Genomic DNA, 21180 nt, shown 5'->3' with positions numbered 1-21180 from the left:
CATTTGCTTATGATGTATGGTATTATATGTTGGGGTAACTCTTTCCTATTGTCAAAGAACATTTTTGGCCCTGAAACAGGTGGTTCGGGTAATAAGTGGTGTAAGTTTGTGAACCTCTTATCGACCCCTATTCCTTAGTCTGTGTATTCTGACATTGGCCTTTGAAAATTTATATTTTTTGTCATTTCTTGTTACATAAACAACTTATTCCCAAGAATTAGCAGCTTTCACTCAGTTAATGCCAGGCAGAATTCCAGTCTGCATTTGGATTGCACTTCCTTGACTCTTGTGCAGAAAGGAGTGCAGTATACTGCTGCATCCATTTTCAATAAGCTACCACAAGAATTCAAAAATTTTAGCAGTAATCCACACACTTTCAAATCGAAACTGAAAAGTTTCCTCGTGCGTTATTGCTATTATGTTGAGGAGTTCCTTGAAAAATTAAGCTCATTCCTGTGTTATATTGTTAACTGTGTTTATACAAACTTGTGGCTTGTCTTTTTGGGTTCGTGAACATTTTATTTTATCTGTTATTACTTTTATGTTGTAATTTCATGTACTGACACTTTCAATTACCTTGGAGATTTGCTCCTCAATTTGGTCCTCTGGAACTAGCCGTGTAAAATAATAAAAACTGACATGTTACCTTAGATGTAGAGTCATTGCCCAATGTAGTAGTAGTTTCGGGTTTGCCTACAGGGGAAGTGTGTTGAGACCATTGCTGTTTATGTTGTATATGGTCATTCCACGTCAAGGGAACTAAAGATCCCGACTTGACCATCTTCAAATCTAATGTAATTTAGTGTGAGTGTTCTATATGGTCTTTGATGATTATATATCAAATTTCAGTTCAGTATCTTCAGTGGTTGAACTTTTAGGGGCTTTTAAAAAGAGGCTACTCACATTTGCATCAGGCACGAAGGTGCAAATTTCCCTTGTTTGCTAGGCTTTTTAAAAATTTATTGCAAACAATTGGTCATTTGCTTTAATATACAAAGACAACTTTTTATGTTGAATCACACCATGGCAAAAATTAAGCATTTAGTCATACCTAAATATAGATACAGGCCTCTAAAGTAGCTAAAAAATGAGTTGCACAATTCTGAGAGCCTATGTTTGACCACGCACTGCTAATTTTCATATGAAACAATCACACCAAAACTTCACAGGGTTATTCCCACTGATGATTATGTATGGACCAAATTTAATTAACATGGGATGCCTAGATGAAAATATATGCATCAGTAAATTTGGTCAAAATTTGCTAAGTGCAAATTTAGGTTTTCTTTGTTGGGGGGAGGGGGTGTTGTAATATTTCAATTGTCGTTCAATCCTTTTTGCTTGCCACAGCTGAAAGGAGAGCACTTTAAACTTTCAAAGCTAAATCATTTAATTTCTGGATCTTGCATTTTGATGAGTGAGAATACCTTCACCAAAAGTTATTATTTTAGCACTTCAAGAAGATTAAAAAGTGAAATATTTTGCTCATTAAGGCTCATAACACTACTGGTAATTAATTTTTATTTGAATATGTGAATCAGTTTCAAACATTAATTTAATACATGCCATAAAAACAAGTACAATACACAACAAAGCAAATTTGTAAAACAAAATACTAAACAGTCAGTTCCATTTTTGGATAACAGTTCTACAATCTTTGTAAAGGACAGATTGTGGATAGCTGTATTGTCTTGATGATGATGCTCATGAGTCTAGCAAGTGCCTTCAGCAGTTGGCCTGGGGAAGGAACATGCAGAACCATGTGGGTGCATAAAGCTGATGAGGAAGGAATAGGTGTTTCTGCTTGTGAATATTCTCCTCCTTCATCAGTCTTACTGCAACACAATCCTTTTTGCCTGGGCATAAATGAGTGAGGACATTCTGGTTTACTTCACCATTGATCGTTTTTCCTTTTTGATTTGCAGGTGTTGCCAAAATCCCACTTTCCATCCTTGGTTGCCTGGCCTTCTTCGCCACTATGGTTGAAAGAGCGAAATGTTTAGCCGTTATTTTGAACAGTTTAGCTATTTGCAGATAGGGTCAAAATTTGAACTTCACTGCAATTGCTCAAGTCTGGAGTTTAATTTTAAGTTCTTCAACTAAGCTGTCCATATATTTACTTTTTTGGCACTCCAGCATTTGTAAGTGAGCAGTATCTAATTGGCTTGCACCAGCAGCTGGGGCAATTATCTTAGTAATGCCGCCTTCGGGTTTCGGAACTTTGCACGTTAAATATCCTATTGAACCCTTTTAGCTGATCCATTGAAGCGTTAATGGTTACTCTTCAAGTGAGAATAATGACGTATTAGTAGCAAAACAAGCATCAAAGATATGGATGTCTTCTGGATGGCGATTCTTGTTTATCTTGATGGGGTGATTCTTTTTGGGCCACTTCATGTCTACATTTGTTACACATTTTCTAAACAGGTTTAAAAACTTCATTAGTAAGTAACTTCAACCTAGCACACATTGCAATGGTTACTAGTGTTGAAGCCTTCTTGGTTATGTGTATTTCTTTCGCAAATGCACAGCAGCAAGTCTTTTGCAAGATTGAAATTTTGTCATCGAGAAGACACTATGGTATAAACAAATTGATGTAGCCTATCTTCAGTAAAATCAAGCCCAGACCTATGTCATAGAAGCTCCTTGTCCATTGGTGACATTTCTTTAAGTGGTTGTAGTTGACTTTTGCCGTAATTGAATGGTGATGACTTATGACAGCTCCATCTAATCCACCAAAGCAGAAGGGTGTAAGGGGGCTCTTGGTTTATCTTATTTTGCACAAAATGTCACATTGTCATTTCTCTGCTTGCAGAAAAAGAGTTTTTCCAACAAGAAGTAGCAAGTAACATGAGCTATGTAACACTGAGTCACGCACCTTTTTCAGCATATTACAATATTTCACATGGTACAAATATTTTTAGAAATCTGTAACTCTGTCATTTGAATGCCAACCTAATATGAATTTTCTGTGATAAAAACCATACCGATTCTCCTAATAGAGGACACTTCTGACCTAAAACGCACATTAGAAATAGGATGGCCCAAATTTGTAATGCAAGTCACAACATAAATTACATTCTTGTTCTTTAATTTTAATGCTCTTCCCTGCTTCAATACCACTTCAAGATCTTTGCCTGAATAACACAACTTATAATGATGATTTACAAAAGAAAATATGGGTTTATAGATTAATAATAAGTCAACATAATAAAACACTGATTTCAAAATTTAATGTGAGTCACCATGGAATCTCCCACCTATGTATGCACCAATATACATTACAGGGTTAAAACGTTCTGAAGCAACACTGCATTCCATTATGATCTTCTAGGTCTTATAATGTTAAGAAGATTTTATGAGGTTTTATTATATTTGTATTCTATATTGTAAAATAATATAAAATATTTCTTATTAGCATAGTTACAGTCCCTAAACCACAGCTAAATCTTATACTACTGACAGACACCACAATTTATACATAGTTTGACATAGGCCTACAACTTCAAATTGTATTAATTTTTTTCTGTTTATCGATAATCCATTTTCCCTACATTTGATAGGTACACTTACTAATAAAAATGTAAGATCCAGAAATTAATCAATGTAGCTCTGAAAGCTTAAAGCAGCACCTTCAAGCTGTGTGTGTGTGGTGGGGAGGGGGGAGGGGGTAGAGGATTGAACAAGACAGTAGAGATATTACCCTAAAATTTGCGTGTAGAAAATTTTGAGACCGAATTTGCAGAAGCATATCTTTTCCCTCTACACATTCAATGTCAATTAAATTTGACCCATATATAGATATCATAGATAGAAATAACCCTCTGAAGTTTTGCTGTGATTGTTTCATATTAACAGAAGCAGTGTTCGGTCAAACATAGGTTCCCCGAATTGTGCAACGATTTTTATAGCCACTTTAGAGGTTCGTATTTATTTTTAGATATTGCTAACTCCCCAATCTTTGTCATGATGTGATTCAGCGTCAAATGTTGTCAATGTATACTAAAGCAAATCACCAAATGTTTCCTAGAGCTTTTAAAACTGCCTAGCAAACATGGCACTTTTGTACTTGATGCCAAGGTGGGTAGCCTCTCTTTAAAAACCTCTAAAAATTAAAACACTGAACTGAAATTTGACATATACGCATCAAAGACCATATAGAAGTTCACACCAAACTTCATTACATTTGGAGGTGGTCATGTGGGGACCTTTCTAATATTGGCCCGTTTGACGTGGAATGACCCATATTGATGACGTCGTGAAGGATATTAATACTAACCTCAGGCTTTTGCCATATACACCGACTTTTGCAGATTATGCAATTATTTATAATGAAGTACTGCACGGAAGAAGCTGTATCAATGTTCTGTCAGATCTTGACAAGACTTCGAAGTGTTGCAAAAAGTTGGCAACTTGCTTTGTGCATTCAGTAACGTAAAATTGTGCACTTCACAAAACGAACAACATACAAAATCAATGAGCTGCAGTTGGAATTGGCCAACTCATACAAATACCTTGGCAAAACCCTTTGTAAGGATACGAAGTGAAATGATCAAACAGGCTCAGTCATGAATAGGCCTACAGTAGGTGGCAAATTTCAGTTTGTTGATAGAATGCTGGGGAAATGCACTAAATCGTCAAAGAAGACTGCTTACAAATCTGTTGTGTGGCCCAGTCTAGAAAATCACTCAGGTGTGTGTGACCCAAACATAATAGAACCAACAGGGGATAGTGAACATTTACAGAGAATGGCAGCACAAGTGATCAGAGGTTTGTTTGACCTGTGGGAGAGTCACACAGGTGCTGAAGAAGCTCAAATGACAAACTCTAGAATATACAAGTAAATCTGATTTGATCCATTATAAATGGTTTTTGAAAGCCTGCAACTGTAGATACAATAGGTTTGTTTATAAATAAATAAATCTTCTGCTACCAGTCACGATTTTCTTTATTTTACTATTCACACGACGCGTTTCGAGAAATAATTCCCATTTTCAAGTGCGTTTTTATGATGTGTGTTATATATATTTTCGATGTGTAAAATGTACAAGTTGTGTGTGATGTTAAGTGTGTGTGACTCTCTACACAAATGGACCATTAGAAAATTTAAAAGTCAACAAAGTGAAGCAGACTCACACACACGGACAACATCAAAAGAAATGGCTTAACACACATCATAAAAACGCACTTGAAAATGGGAATTATTTCTCGAAACGCGTCGTGTGAATAGTAAAATAAAGAAAATCGTGACTGGTAGCAGAAGATTTATTTATTTATAAACAAACCTATACAAGTAAATGATACTGAGAAAGCCTAATTACAAAGTTTAAAGAAGTGGCTTTACTTAATGAGTCAAGGAATACAGGCTATATCTCTCACAAACTCAGTAGACCTACAAATCCAGCACATCAAGTATTCTGGTATCCATATGTACAGGAAGGCCAGTTTAGTTGATCTAGTGTGACGGCAAAAACAAGGTTACGGCTTCAATAAATAAATATGTTCCGGTAAGTTTGTTTGGGGCAAGTGTAACCAGGGGGGGGGGGGGGGGGCAAGTGTAACCATGCCTGGCATATCAAGAGCTTTATCAGTAGAGTAAAACAAATCTCATATTTGAAATTATGATGCAAAAGTTAGTTTGTAAGCAAAAAATTGTGCAGTTATATTTTAATTGGCAAAAATGACAGACCACCAAATTCTGAGCATGTCACTCTCTCGCAGAGTGAAAATGTAGACGTCAATTCAAGTCCAAAAATTAATTACCAATTTATGTCAGATTTGACAACTTATAGTTAAATATAACAAAGAAAGGAGTAAATTAACATGTGTGACAGGTCAGAGGTAAAAATACAGCTTCTTTAAGGCACCATAAGCCGTGGTTACACTAACCCCATGATTACACTTACCCCACTTCACCCTACTACAACCACCTATATATCACTCACATAGGGATCATGGGGACATGATTAGATTAATTCTAGCGCACACAGAGGAATTAAACACTCATTCTTCCTGCGATCCGTATTTGAACTGAAAGGAAGAAATCATACTGACTGGCAGAATAGGATGCACACTCTGCCATGCACTTAAGAGTGGTTTGCAGGGTACAGATGTAGATGTTCATTCCTTGTGTGCATGTTTCATTGTCATTTGATAAAACGATCGTTCACAAATATTTCACTCACATTATGTGTGAAATACCCAACAATAGGGAGTGTTGGAAAACCACGTATATATTTTAACGTTTTGTATTTCCTGTTTTTATTAATATTGTACCCTATCATTTAAAGACTGGTTTGAAAATGAATGCAAGCTTTTGCAACTAGTAATCGTTAAAATGACTATATGCAACTTAACCGCACTGTTGTGGCGAATGGTAAAAGGACGAATCATAAATATGAAACTGTCTCCGATTAGGTAGCCTAGCACATATACATTCACTGGTAGTGGCATTTACAACATTTAAGTAAATATTGAGAAGATGCATATTGTCTAACACGGCATTATAAAACCTAATACTAAGAGACAGATTGCACAAGTTGACAGTGATGAGGGTGACTAACTAGCTAGTTGTGGTCCTTACTTTCGTTCGGTAACATTATTTTGTCAGTAAACTGAGAAATAAACTTCCATTACCATTGAAACAATATGTCATCTGACATATAATCAACGTCATCAGAAGCCATATTAAATGTGGAACTGTGATTATGTTACCAACGCAAAGTAACTCGCACTACACTAACGTTTACACAATACCACTGAACAAAACTCTCGCCCCCTACTCCGCATGGCACACCAGACAGCCAGACACACACACTGGCAAAAAATAACCTGATAGAAATAACCGGTTACTGAAAAGTAACGGTTACTGCGATAACCGTTCCTCTGATACAGTCAGTTATTTCAATAACTGTCTAATGTCAACAGTGCCTCGCGCCATCTGTTGACCGAAGATCATACTACGCTTTCCCGTCAACTCATCGGAGATCTGGCTAGGAACTAAGATGGGGGTAGACCATTTGGAAGGCGTTCTATAGGCCGTGGGAATAACTGTGAGACTGCGCCCCATCTGTTGATAAGAACTGTGTACTATATCGTGCGCCTTGGTTGCTTTTAGCACAAACAATTAAATAAGGTTAATGTCCGAGCGGTGGCTGATAGGAGCTGCAGTACAGGCATTAACAAGTACGGTCGTTCCCTTAAGGGGCTCCGGAAAGGCTCAAAATCATGAAAAGTTCAATTTTTACTTTTTTGCGTTTTCTGAATCTGCAGACTATTACCTTTTAATAGATATATAATTTATTCAATTCCGAAGACTACAACTATTTTTAAATTTTTTTTGAAATGTGTTCTACATGGGCGTGACCCACTGTGGCGCTGTTAAACTGCTGTCAAGTGGTGTTATTATTAACACAGTCTAACTTAACAGTCGCGACACTCACTGCTGTAAAAGTTGTTGCCGTTTGACAGATGGAGCGACACTAGCGCTCCAAGCGGCAGGTAAGGTGAACGTGAGACACGTCGTAAGCATAATGTTTGTTTACATCCATTTCCTACGTAAAACACACAGATTCACATGTAAGAAGCACAGACATGTACCTCTACATGCAACAGCGATGAACAGCTCGTTTATCGTTCTGTAGGCCTACTGTGTTTGTCATTGTCGCCTGTTGCCACAAGTACCACCTTCATCTTTATATTATTCTAAGTGGGACAAGCAACTGCCAAATAGTGGGAAAAATATGCTGTAAACATTATAATGAGCTGATTACATTACATTTCACGAAAAACCAAATATTTGAATAATTTTCAAACAATCTGTCTGTAGGCACTTTCCTTGTCCCACGATAGTTTCGTTCGAAGTCTAGCGATCTGCACATTCTGACACTTCACACGCTTTTGTAACACACGAACAGCTGCACTTAATCTAACAACTTCATCGTCAAAGCAGGTCTGTGTTGATGATTCTCACGAATCTGGCACTAATACATGGAGAGTTGAACTGGCTGCTTCTGTGTCATAGGACTGTTTTACAGCTTTAGATTGACTGTCGAATCTTTGTGGCAGTTTCCTCTTCATCGTCAGTTGGCTTATTTGGAATGTCAAACAGTGTGGGTACTGCATTCCACACGAGTTTGTTATTGTCTGCGTTCATGAACTGGTTTTGTTCGAAATGTAGCGAACAAAACCTAATATTATTATACAGTTAAACCGGGTCTTTCTTCATAAGGTCTTCTCGACTGCTATAAACTAGCCAGTTTTTGCTCCTAAAATGAAACATTCATCATTTATACACATACGGTTTGCAAGTGAATCCTGACGATACAGCCGTCTCTAATGACCTCGTTGTCGACGGGACGTTAAACACTAACCACCACCACCACCACCACCTGACGATACAGTTTAGTAACATGATGGTGTATACCTCTCAGGATCCTTAGGAAACCTAAAAAAGGCAGCTGTGGTGTCTTCTTCGTATTGCTGCTGCAATTTATTGCGCTACAAACGCTCCCGATGGTAAAAACCATTGTAGAAATCAAAATAAACAATCACTATTCGCTTTCACGATCGCGCCGAACTCACAGTTCAACCTACCGGCCGCTTGGGGCGCTGCTGGCGCTGAAGGCAACAAAATCGAGGCGAAGTGTCGCGACTGTTATGTTAGACTGTGTTATTAACGTCCGTGTTCATCAGGTACATTTTAGTGATGTGAGATAAAGTATGTGTTGTGGCTAACCTGTGATGGTTCAATATATATCGCTGGTGTGATTGTCGATAGTTTCATGTTTATTTACTCTGTCGTTATCTCGAAAATATTCGTAATTGATTCTGTTTCTTGAGTCTCTGTTTTGTTGAAGTATAATAATGAGTAAAAGTAAAGTTATTAGAAATCCTCTGAAGGCTTTTAAGAAAAGGAGAAATGTTGGAAAGCCAAAGGTATTTAGAAATATGGGAATGAAGATAGGTTCTAACATGGTACGAGCGATGCTTGCTTTAGACAAGGAACGCATCCGGGCTGCAGACAGGGCTGTAAAGAGTCTAGAAATACAAGCAAGAGTAAACAGGAGGAGGAGTTTGCAGAGGTTGAAGATAATCCATCCTATGGACCTGGAATGCACTAAAAAGTTAATCCAATCTTTGTCGCTCGATTCGCAAAACTTTTATTTTCTCATACTAATTACATGTTTTCTAAGGATCTTCCAAACATATTTGTTTCAACCTTTCAGTAAATGTTACACAGTACCTTCTGCATAATTTAACACAGCCTTTTTCCAAAAAACTGTATATATTTGAATATATAAATAAAAAATTGCAAAAAAATGTTGTGAATTTTCATTACCATTGAAAAAAAATCATCTTTAATAACTGAACTAAAATTTTGTAAAATCCCTGTGTTAAGTTGTAGCCCATATTCCAATAAATAATCTGTAAAAAGTTCAACTTCCTACCTCAAATACTTTGTGAGGAAAGATGTAATTTATAAGCGTTATTTTAACATTGCAAGTATAGGGCGTTCCGGAGCCCCTTAAGCCACCGCCTCATATGTCAATTTAGCTTGGACGGGTTGTATAAAGAGAGGTACCATAAGGAATTCGAGCGACTATGGAAATAACTGTCAGAGATCGGTATTTTCCTCTGGCAGTTATCGTTATTGGCTCACAGTTTTCGCTCTCTGGCAGTTATCGGACTACCATTACAACTTACAAGAAACCTGGAAGTTGGTAACGGAATAACTGTGTGTCTGTGTTCCTGATACAGTGACTCCAAGCTTAGACCCCGGTGATATTACAGAGACGATAGTTACTTGAGCGAACAAATATTTACGTACTTCTTCGGAAATAGCCGCTGGCCATCGCGAATGACAAATAACATGTCAGAAAGTATAACATAATACAGTGGAATATAATAATTATTATCCTCATCATTTGTCAGGAGATTGTCAAAATATGTGAATATATCACAGTAACTGCTAATATTTACAGAATTGGTACACTGACAGAATAAAACACAGTTACATATTTTTAATAAATTTATCGTACACAGAATACCCGATCTTGACTGTTGCAACCAAGTGCTGTCAAAACTGAAATATAGCAGAATTTTTACCTAAGCTGGTCTATCAGTCTCTGTTACGATATTCATCTAGAGTAGAAGCAGGGGTCAATGGAAGCGTCTGATTCCACCCGTCTGCTTCGACGTAAAGGTGTTGTGGTGTGTGAATGTCATTACGGCACGGTGTTTATGAGTTGGTTTTTGTGTGTGTGGGGAGGGGGAGGGGGGGCTGTCGATCTAGGTTGCAGTGCTGGAATTTGCTGGTGGTAATTATTATTATTTTTTTTTTCTAGCAGTGATGTTTTGTGTATTTATGAAGTTTTGAATGTGATTTAATTTATGTAGGGATGATTGATTTGTGGACTTTTGGGATTGTGGTTTTATTTTTCGCAGTTGTAGGTGTTGATTTTTTGGCATCAGTAGCTGTGGTGGACCTATATAGGTCACCGGAAATGACCGATTCCCATTTTCATAGTTGTATGTGTTGATGTTTTAGTATCGTCATCTGAGGTCGACCAATGTAGGTCAAGGGAAATGTCCGATTCCAATTTTCGTACTTTTAGTTGTGGGTATTGGTGTTTTGGTATGGTCACCAATAGTTGACCTATATTGTTCAAGGGAAGTGTCCGATTCCTGCAGATTTTTGTTGGTGTAGCAGAATGCTGTATTTTTTTCTTTTTGTTCATTTTGTGTTTTGGGATCATGGTGTGTTTTTTTTACTAGCTTGTCCTCACCCTAAAACCCCCAACTTCCCGCAGTTGTCCCGTTGGTTTGGTTGTATTTTTGGTGGGAAATGTTATTGTATTATTTATATGTATCTTCGTGTTTGTTGCGATGTGTATGTAGTGACGTCATAGACACATTTAAAATAGCCATTTCCGGCATATTGATGACGGGTGGAATCAGACACTTCTGTATCAAATAGTCTTTCAAACACACTGTAAACCGTGCCTTATCTGAAACCAAGTTTTTAATGGTTGCTGACTTGCTGGCAGTTTATTGAAAATGCATGTTCCTGAATATTGGACCCTTTTGGACCAAGGTAAGTAATTTTAGGTCTTTATGTAGATTGCTGTTTCCATTTCTAGTACTGATATTATGTATTAAGCTATTGGTTGGAAATACTTGTAACAAATTTCATTAAGGAATAAATATATTAGGAAGCAGTGGTTAGAATACAAAGTTCCTTGAACAGGTTCCTACATAATGTTCTTGAATTGATACCACAAACGATTTTTATTACACGCTTTTACATGCGAAAAACTTTTGCTACGTTTGATAAGTTACCACAGAATATGCTCCCTTATGAAATAATAGAATGAAAAAATGTGGTATGCCCTTCCCAACTGAATTTATTATCGAGTTGTAGTCCCAGAAATGTAACACTGTCAACCTTTTCGATCTGCATGTGTTCATATGTTATAAACGTGCTGTCGCTGGAGAAATCGAGCAGTTTCCAAATCTGACATAAAACTTAGATTAGCGTACTCACACTTTCCCCAATAGGACTAGCTTTTACAGTACAGGAGTAAACGAATCTGTCACATTACGTATATTTTTTGTTGTATTACTAGGCTGTACACTTTATTCTATTATGTGAGCAGCACAAGACATTAAGCTTCGAATTTAACCTACAGTACTCAGTTTACATATTACTTCACAATTAAAAACGCACATTGTTAACATCTTACTTAAACAGTGCTTTGGCGAAGTTCCGCGTACTTTCTATCGCAGCTGCGAAGATAATATTTCTAATACCGACCGATAACCTACAAACATATAATATGAAAGACTAATAATCGTTCTAACATCAACTAAAATGTACCCGGAGTTAATAAGCTAAGGTTATGACACGATTCATACGACATTCCTGCTATTTCACACTACTCGCAGTTATACTGGTAACTAAACTGATGGGATTCCAACTATGTCGTTATTTAACTGTCGGAGTATTAGGTTATCGGTATTCGCTAGCGAAAAATAACTTGGCAGTTATTAATAACGGTTATCGATAACAGTTATCGAAGAATAACTGGAACTGTGATAACGGTTACTCCAGAATAACCGTTTGGCCCACCACAGTGACAGTAAACAGTTAAACACTGGAGGATGCTAAGTTCACCCAACCTGGATTTGATATGACGTCATTATGACGTGTATACGCTTTAGTCAATTAACACACCTATCAACTTTTACGAACGTTCGAGATTCTAAACTGTCGTCAGCTAGTGGTTTGTTTTGACACGTGCGATTCTGAAAACAGCAAAGTGTGGCAGTGTATATGTATTTCGCCAAAATAAAAGAGCTTGATATTAATAGTAATATTCCTGACCATGGCCTTGAAAACACCACATAAAAAAGTGAAGTCTTGTTATGTCCCTACCAGATTAGATTGTGTGATTGTTGTATTGAATGCTTACGCCGAAAATAATATTTATTTATTGTCAACATTTTAGTATGGTTACATACAATTGGTCTTGTCAGTACATATTAGATTGTAGCAGCATACTCTTGCTGACTTTTTTTTCTTAGTTTATATAACTGAAAGAGAACTCGTGCAAGTTTGTTAGCTAAGTAATTTATATGTCCATCCCAAGATAGTCTTTTATCAACCATAATTCCAAGCAATTTTACACTCGGACCGCAGAGACAGGTACCTTAGTGTCCAGTAATGACTGATGTGTAGAATGATTGAATTTCGAACTTAAAAAGAAAAATATGAGGCATTGTTGAATAAAAATCGTCGACCGGAGATGAAATACGAGGGGAAGTGGATTTCTCAATGTAATCTTAAACAAAGGTTAGTGTCTAGTACTGATTGACGTATGAAATGATTGAATGCAGTGTCAAAGCATTCCATGGTGGTATGATAGTATCAAAGCATTGCATGGTGGTAAGCTTTTCTCTCATTAGTCTCTCGAATGCTGAACACATAATTAGAGACGAGCAAACGAAAAACAACGCACAGGACACAAACACAGTACAATACACGATTTAAATGCAAGGAACACAAAACACATTTAAACGAATGTCGCCGAGCACAGCGCTACCCTGTCACAATCTCTCGAAAGTTCACAAAAGTCGATATACGGTTTCTATCGTTTTCGATGTAGCGTGTTTACGTCATAATGACGTCACATCGTATCCAAGTCCGGTGAATTTAGCATCCTCCTTAAACACTACACACTACGTGCGTCTCGCGGGCCCCGATGAATCGCTTCATGACGTCATCAACAAGGCTGAAAGCTTGACAGCGCTGCCTGGTGACTAGACCTGTAAACAACTCTGTTGACGTAAGTTGTTTTGGAATGTCAAATCAATCCAGATTGTTTGAATGAAGCTTCCGTTAATAGAATAAAATGTAGAAAGAAGGTTTGAATGCGAATAATCTGTATTATGGTGACATGATAAATACGCACCGTAGTCAAGGTTACATATTAGAGCCGTACGTGATTGATTGAAACCAACTCATTACAAATTATTGGTCGAAAGGCAGAGTGATTTATAGCATAACACATATTACGCATTGCGGACAATGTGTCTAAATGTTTTTAACGCATTAACTGCTGCTTACTAATGTAGGCTAACTACCACTGAGACGTTTGCAGCACGAATTTGCCTTTGAACCCATACCAGCAGTAGCAAATGCGGAAAAACGAATCAAATATGGTAAAGGATGCATAGTGGAACGCCCATTGCATTTTTCCAGTTTGTGTACGATATCTATACGTAATATGCATCAAAACACCTCGGATGCTTGTTCATTTTCTAATATATATTTTTTGGGGATGACCTAGTAGTTTTATTTTTTTTTATTATGAGAAATGCGTTAAATGTGGGAAAGTGCATTTAAATATGCCACAAACAAATATTAGGCAAAGAAACACGTCTGTCTGTTACCACAACCTTTATTTCTCATTCGCTGTGTTCCACAACTGTCAACGAAATTATCGCTTTTCAACTGTACCTACTCATCATCCAGATGCTGACACACAGGGAAACTGATGAAGGGGGCCAGTTCTATCCGAATTTGGCCCAATACAACGAATCCAGAACAAGCAGTCAACACTCAGGTGGACGTTCCGTTACTTTATAGTCAAATTAGTTTTAAAGATCCTCTACCTAATAATATATGCAGTAGTAATTTCGTTATGCACTTGAACATAAGAGGTCTGTCTGAAGGAATGATCAGGAAGCTTTATGATATAGAAATCTTGCTAGAAAGTGTGAAACAATCTGTTAAAGTAATATGCCTTAATGAACATTGGCTAAAATCTGAAAATATCAGTCTCCTAAATAAACTTACAGGTTATAAACTGGCTACCAGCTTTTGTAGGACCAATGGGTATGGAGGCTCTTGCATATTAGTTCATTCCACGGTAGACTATGATATCAGACAGAATTTTAGCCATCTGAATGAAGAAGGCACATTTGAAAGTTGTTGTATAGAACTTAAAGACTATAACACACTAATTATCAGCATATATCGCACCCCTGGGTACCATATAAGCTCTGTATTTTTAGATAAGTTTGATACATTGCTACATAAATTAAAATGTGAGAAACTGTACAAGAAAGTGGTTATATGTGCTGACTTCAACATAGATGTAAGGACTAATGACAAATTTTCTTCACACTTAAAGAACCTGGTAGCCACAAATGGGCTAAATCTCAATTTCGATCAGTATACAAGAATTACAGCAAGCTCTGCAACATGTATTGACAATATTGTAAGTAGTTATAATTATTATGTAAAAGAAAAGTTTCTTCTAGATTTAGGAGTATCAGACCATAAAGCACTATTTGTATCACTACCAAAGCAAAATTCAGTCTGCACAACAAAAAGATGTAGGAATTTCAGTCAAGAAAATGTGGAAGTATTTTGCAAAAAACTAAGCCAAACCAAGTGGACAGTCAGCAAACACACTTCCACAAGTGACAATTACAATAACTTTTTAACTGAATTCTTGGGTATATTCAATGAATGCTTCCCTTTTGTAACAGTGAAGACCAGGTCCCAAAAAAGTAGATCCTGGGTAACAAAAGAAATTAGAGTGTCTAGTGCTACTAAGAGGAAACTGCATATGGAGGCAAAAGTAAATCGAAGCCCTCAATTTCTTAAGTATGTAAGCACATACAAAAAAACATTTGACAAAATAGTTAAACTAGCAAAACGTACTGCAAATAACGACTTCATTTCAAATGCAAAAAACAAATCAAAAGCTGTTTGGTCTGTTATAAGAAGTGAAGTCGGCAGTGAGGCAGAGAGAAAATGCCCTTCTAAAATAGTGATAAATGGTAGAGCTGTTACAGAACCCAGTGCCATTTGTGAATCATTCAATGACTTTTTCATAAACTGTAACAAATTTGGTGACTGTTCACCAACAAATACAAAGCCCAATATGACAGATAGCAATTGCACATGTTTTAAGTTTTCTCATGTTTCCATCTCAGATGTAATCAAAATCATAATGTCCCTAAAAAATTCAAAATCTGCGGGGTGGGATGAGGTCCCCATTGAAATAATAAAAATAGTCCGTCACAGTATTGCATATCCACTCTCTTTCATAATCAACCAATCATTTGATGAGGGATGTTTCCCAGATCGATTAAAATATGCAGAAGTTCGGCCCATACATAAAAAAGGTAAACAAGATGAATTGGGCAACTATAGGCCAATCTCACTGTTACCAATTTTCTCAAAAATATTTGAAAGAGCTGCATGTGATCAGATTGAAAATCACAATTCATCTAACAGCATTATCTTAGGCAATCAATATGGTTTCAGAAAAGGCCGCAGCACAATCCATGCAATAAATGAATTAGTCACAAAAGTCAGCAGATGTCTTGATGATAGAATGTGTGTGTCAGGCATCTTTTGTGACCTGTCCAAAGCCTTCGACACAGTAAATCATGACCTGCTTCTCCAAAAATTGGCACGCTATGGTTTTCAAGGCAAATCTCTTAGCTGGATGTCATCATACTTGGCAAACAGAAAACAAAGAGTACTTATTAACATCAACGGCAAGAAATTTCTCTCTGGCTGGAAAATCACTCAATTAGGTGTTCCACAAGGCTCAATATTAGGGCCACTGCTTTTTCTATATTATATTAATGATATGCCATGTCAGGTCCAGTCTGATACTATCCTCTATGCAGATGACTCAACAGCTGTAGTCTGTTGTAAAAATGAGGTAGACCTAATTCGTCATATTGAACAAACACTTGGGGAAGTAGAGGCATGGGTCAAAAACAATAACTTGACATTAAATTTTACAAAAACAGAAATTGTTCATTTTACCACAAAACAATCTGCACAGTCTATAAGTGAAATAAGGTATATGGACAAAAAATTAGAGACTGCAGACTGTGTCAAATTCCTTGGCATGTTAGTCAATAAAAACCTGTTATGGAGTCACCATGTGGACAACATACTGGGTCGACTGAATAGCCTTGTATATATTATGAATATCTTGTATAGTATTACTGATTTAGCTGTAAGAAAAACCGTATATAATGCATATTTTGTTTCAGTCATTAGGTATAGTATAATTTTCTGGGGGTCTGAAAAAACAAATTTACTTAGAGCTTTTAGACTACAAAAAAGAATCATCCGAGCAATGGTGGGAGCAAAACCAAAGCAACACTGCAAACCTTTATTTGTAAAACTGGATCTAATGAGCATTCCAAGCATATACATCTATGAAACTCTCACTTTCACGAAAAGAAACCCACAACTTTTTGAGGGCAACTTCTTCTTGCATCAATATGATACTAGACATAGAATGAGCTACATGTTACCTACCCACCGTTTAAAATCATATGAAAAAACCCCATACTATATGGGCATGAAATTTGTAAATAAAATATGGAAAGATATGGATGACCCAAATGTAAAAGGTACCAAAAGAGACCTGGAAAAATATCTGAAAGATAAATGTTACTATAGTGTAGAAGATTTCATGAATGATAACAATGCATTATAATTGTAATTAAAATACCTCTTTGAAGATGTTACACCATGTATATTATTAGTTTATTGTCTATTTTTAGTATTGTTATATATAGTGTAAAACTGACAAGTCACCTATGTCACAATCTTTGATTGTATAAGGCATGTTATGTGATAATAAAAATTGAATTGAATTGAATTGAATTGAATTGAACCTAATGTAGACCTCAGACTATGCTACAAATAAAGTTATTACTCCAGCCAAGGTTTCTAGGGAAAAGGGGGCGAAATCCAGTATAGTGCTCTTGCCCAGATATGTGCTCTTGCCCTGTGTGCATTACCGATATGCTTAAATTTTGATCGTTGTTTTTCTGTAAACAGACAGCTATATGCCAATCACATCTTCCTGTATGCAGTTTCTCAAAAATCCAGTTTATATGATCTTAAAATAAAAAGAGCTCAATGAGGGAATATTAATAGATCGAAGCAATACTGACATCTCCAAATTGTAAGACTGCTATAGATGGAAGTCACTGATTGTCAGAGTGTGTCAGTGGAACAAAACATTTGAAGTTAATCACGAAGCTTTAGGTTAGTTCAACTATTACTTCTTAATGTAGTAGGCAGTCACAATTTTCTTCCGTATTTTTATGTATACACATACTACACAAGCAACCAAATGGTACCGTTCCACTCGCAAATAGAGAGAGGGAAGAAAGGCTGTCTATCATCCGAGCCCTGATTTCTCATGCCTTCTAAATTTTCTCAATAGTGTTGTACAAAATAATACTCGCACTTAGTTTGAAACTACTGGTAACCTATCTACCATCCAGCCTCTGAGTTGCTTCAATGTGTTGCTTAAATCTGACATGGATCTCAAACTTTTGGAGCGGTACTCATGAATGTGTCACATAAGTGTTCGATACGGGTGGTCTAAGTGATCTTCCCCTCATTTCCAGTCACAAAACATATTCATCTTCCCAGAGGAAGGAAGTAATGACCCTGAAAGCTAGAAATGGTTTTTTTATTCAAGTGCTGTTTCTCTCATACTTTGTACAAAGCATTTCAGAATTTTACAATGAGTACTGGCAGCCATACATATAATGGTAACATTAAAACCCTGTTAATTTGAACCTTAGTGTTAACTGTCATATGCATCCTTGAGTAAGAACATTACGTTTAATTATAATTATAGAAGGAGAGGCTAATAAAATAATTTTTTTACTTTGTATTTTATTAATATCTTAAGATTTTCAGTTTGCTGCCTGATGTCTTGCAGCAACCTCTTAAAGACTTTCAATCAGAATGTGAAATTCCATTTCCTTCCAGTATTTTGCAAGTTCATTTCACTGAACAGAGTAAAATTACCCCTATTATGGACAACAAATACTATTAGGGAGTAAATATGTTGACATGTAAGTGAAAGACTCCGAAGGCCCTGAAGAGACTTCTGTAAGAAGCTGCACTATCGATTTTACACAATAATTTTACTCACATGGATCAAAAGTTCTGTTAACTTGCCATATCAGATTTGAATAATATTGCAAGCTTTTCATAACAGCCTCCATCACCGTCACCAGTAATGGTACTGGTATGGAATGGTATGGTGTACTGTAGCAGCACATTAAAAGTGTTTCAATTGAATTGATTCTGCATTATCTCTCTTCCCCATGTCCTTGACATTAATGTTACCAAGTTATGTTCTTGTACGGTAATTAGTTTCCATGTTATTTTATTTATTTATCGTGTCAGAAGCAAACTAAAAAAAAAAAAAACAATATTAGATACATTACTACTTACATACATACATTATGGTTTATAAATTAAACTAGTCAAGAATGAAATAAATGATTAGACACAGATTGTGTTGTCAAACATAAGGTAATTTTAATCTATACAGTGGATGCCCAAAAATTTGCAACATCCAGTGCACTTTGTGTAGCATTTACGAGGTCCTCCATGGTGCACACAGTTGGAGGTAATGTGCATTGTAGTAGATGTGTTGATGTCTGCATGGCAGCTCCGCAGTCACGCTGGAGAGAGTCCACCTGGAAGCCCCACCCCTCCAGATTACTCTTGGATCTTGTGACAGAAGAATGCAGGTGGTTGAGTGATTTCCAAGTGGACCATTTCTCTGTGTGGCCTGGGGGAAATACCTCTAGCGGGATCAGCCACTCCTCCAGATGCTGGCATCTGACCTACCATCTCTTCTCCCGGTGTTGATGTGGAGTGTCAGCGAGTGGTTCTGTACTGTGAAGGATGCTCTTTCTAGACATAAGTCTTTGCTGTGCCAGTTGGTGGCCATGTAGTGGTTGGGCTTCGGATGTTAATGCCTTCTTCATTTCACTCCGTGCTGCTGTATCTCTTCGGATGTCCGGGGGGGCTATGCCGGATAAGCAATACAGTTTTTCCACAGGTGTGGCTCTTAGACAACCTGTAGTGATACGACATGTCTCATGCAGAGCAACATCAACTTTCTTTGTATGTGTAGATCTGCACCATACTGGGCAAGCGTACTCAGCTGTAGAGTAACAGAGGGCTAATGTGGATGTGCGCACTGTGTCTGGCTGTGCTCCCTATGTTGTTCCAGTCAGCTTCCTAACCACATTGTTCCTGGCAGCCACTTTTTGCTTTGTTTTTAAGCAGTGTTCCTTATATGTAAGAGCATGGTCCAGAGTGACTCCGAGGTATTTTGGAGTCTTGCAGTGTTCTAAAGAGGTTCCTTCCCAATCTATCTGCAAGGTTCTACTATCCTGTCTGTTTCGGAGGTGGAAAGCACAGGTCTGGGTCTTAGAAGGATTTGGTTTCAATTGATTGTCCCTGTAATAGGCAGTTAATTCTTTCAGAGCATCAGTTAGCTTCCGCTCCACCCTCTCAAAGCTGTGATCTTGTGCTGTGATTGCTCGGTCATCTGCATATATGAAGCTTTGTGTTCCTTCTGGTAACGGCTGGTCATTGGTGTATATATTGAAGAGGGTGGGTGCCAGTACACTGCCCTGTGGCAACCCATTTTTCTGCTGCCTCCATCTGCTTCTTTGTCCTTAATATTCCACAAAATATCTTCAATTCTGCAGAAGATTTCTAATTAGACAGGTTATTTTATAGTCCTTGGTGAGGTTGTATAGCTTCAACAACAAGAGTCTGTGGTTGACAGTGTCGTAGGCGGCTGAAAGATCTATAAACACCGCTCCTGTTATCTGCCACCTTTGGAAGCCGTCCTCTATATGCTGTGTCAAATTCAACACCTGTGCTGTACAGCTCTTCCCTTGTCTGAATCCTGCCTGTTGAGGGATCAGTAATGGTTCTATCATATCTGTAATTCTTTGGAGGATCAACATTTCCAATACCTTATACAGGTGGCATAGGAGGGAGATTGGCCTATAGCTTTTGGGGTCATCCCCGGTCTTTCCCTGGTTCATGTATAGCTATAATTTTTGCTTTCCGCCAAGATTTTGGGATCTTGCCGCTCTTGACACAATTATTCATTAGCTCGAGTAGCCAGCACTTTGCGCCTGGACCAAAGTTCTTGATCTGCTCACTTCTTATGTCATCTACCCCTGCTGCTTTTCCGACTTTGCACTTATTTAGAGCTGAGTCGAGCTCATTCAAACTGAATGGTCGAGACAGAGTGTTTCCCTCTTGTTCGGGCTACCTTTCCAGGGTTCGTCTCCCGATTTTACTGGTATGATCAGGTTTACCATTTTTCTAAAGCTGGTATGCGATCTGGTCTGCCTTCACATTTGTATGCGTATTGGGTTGGGAGGGATCATTGTTAAGGTGTCGTAACAATCTCCAGGCCTTTTGACTACTTCTGCTCATCTCACATTCTGTCATCAGTTTAATCCACTGTTCTCTCTTCACCTCAGAGATTGAGGAGAGAGTATTTTGCGCAGCCAGATAAGTCTCCTCGCTATAGGGGTTTTCTTCATATAGTCGATAGTATCCGTACAGCAGAGAAGCTGTTTCAGGTGTCACACCCTGCAGATACATTGTCCTACACCCTCTTGGAATTGATGCCCGGGAGCAATGTTTGACAGTTTGAACAAAGCTGTCATACTCTTCAGGAATAGGTCGCACAGACTTAATCTCCTTGTCCAGCATCTTAGCAATTTTTTTCCAATCAGCTTTCTTGAAATTGTATCTCCGTTTGAAATTCACCTCCTGTGGCCTTATTG

At 37.5% G+C, this 21180-nt stretch overlaps 1 protein-coding gene across 3 annotated transcripts in view; it reads right to left on the bottom strand.

Annotated features, from left to right (window-relative positions):
* LOC126236757 (G patch domain-containing protein 11) overlaps positions 1 to 6828 on the bottom strand; it is a 135024-nt gene extending 128196 nt beyond the window's left edge. For all 3 annotated transcript variants that reach the window (XR_007544980.1, XR_007544981.1, XM_049946297.1), the window contains exon 1: positions 6637 to 6828. Coding sequence is in view for 1 of the 3 variants with exons in the window: in XM_049946297.1 (XP_049802254.1) it covers positions 6637 to 6686 (50 nt within the window). In the remaining 2 variants the exon portion in view is untranslated. The remainder of the gene's footprint in view (positions 1 to 6636) is intronic.
* Between the last annotated feature and the right edge of the window lie 14352 nt (positions 6829 to 21180).

The sequence above is a fragment of the Schistocerca nitens genome, chromosome 2, assembly GCF_023898315.1.
Source record: "Schistocerca nitens isolate TAMUIC-IGC-003100 chromosome 2, iqSchNite1.1, whole genome shotgun sequence".
NCBI lineage: Eukaryota > Metazoa > Arthropoda > Insecta > Orthoptera > Acrididae > Schistocerca > Schistocerca nitens.
The sequence above is the reverse complement of the archived record's forward strand: the minus strand, read 5'-3'. Positions and strand labels throughout refer to the sequence as shown.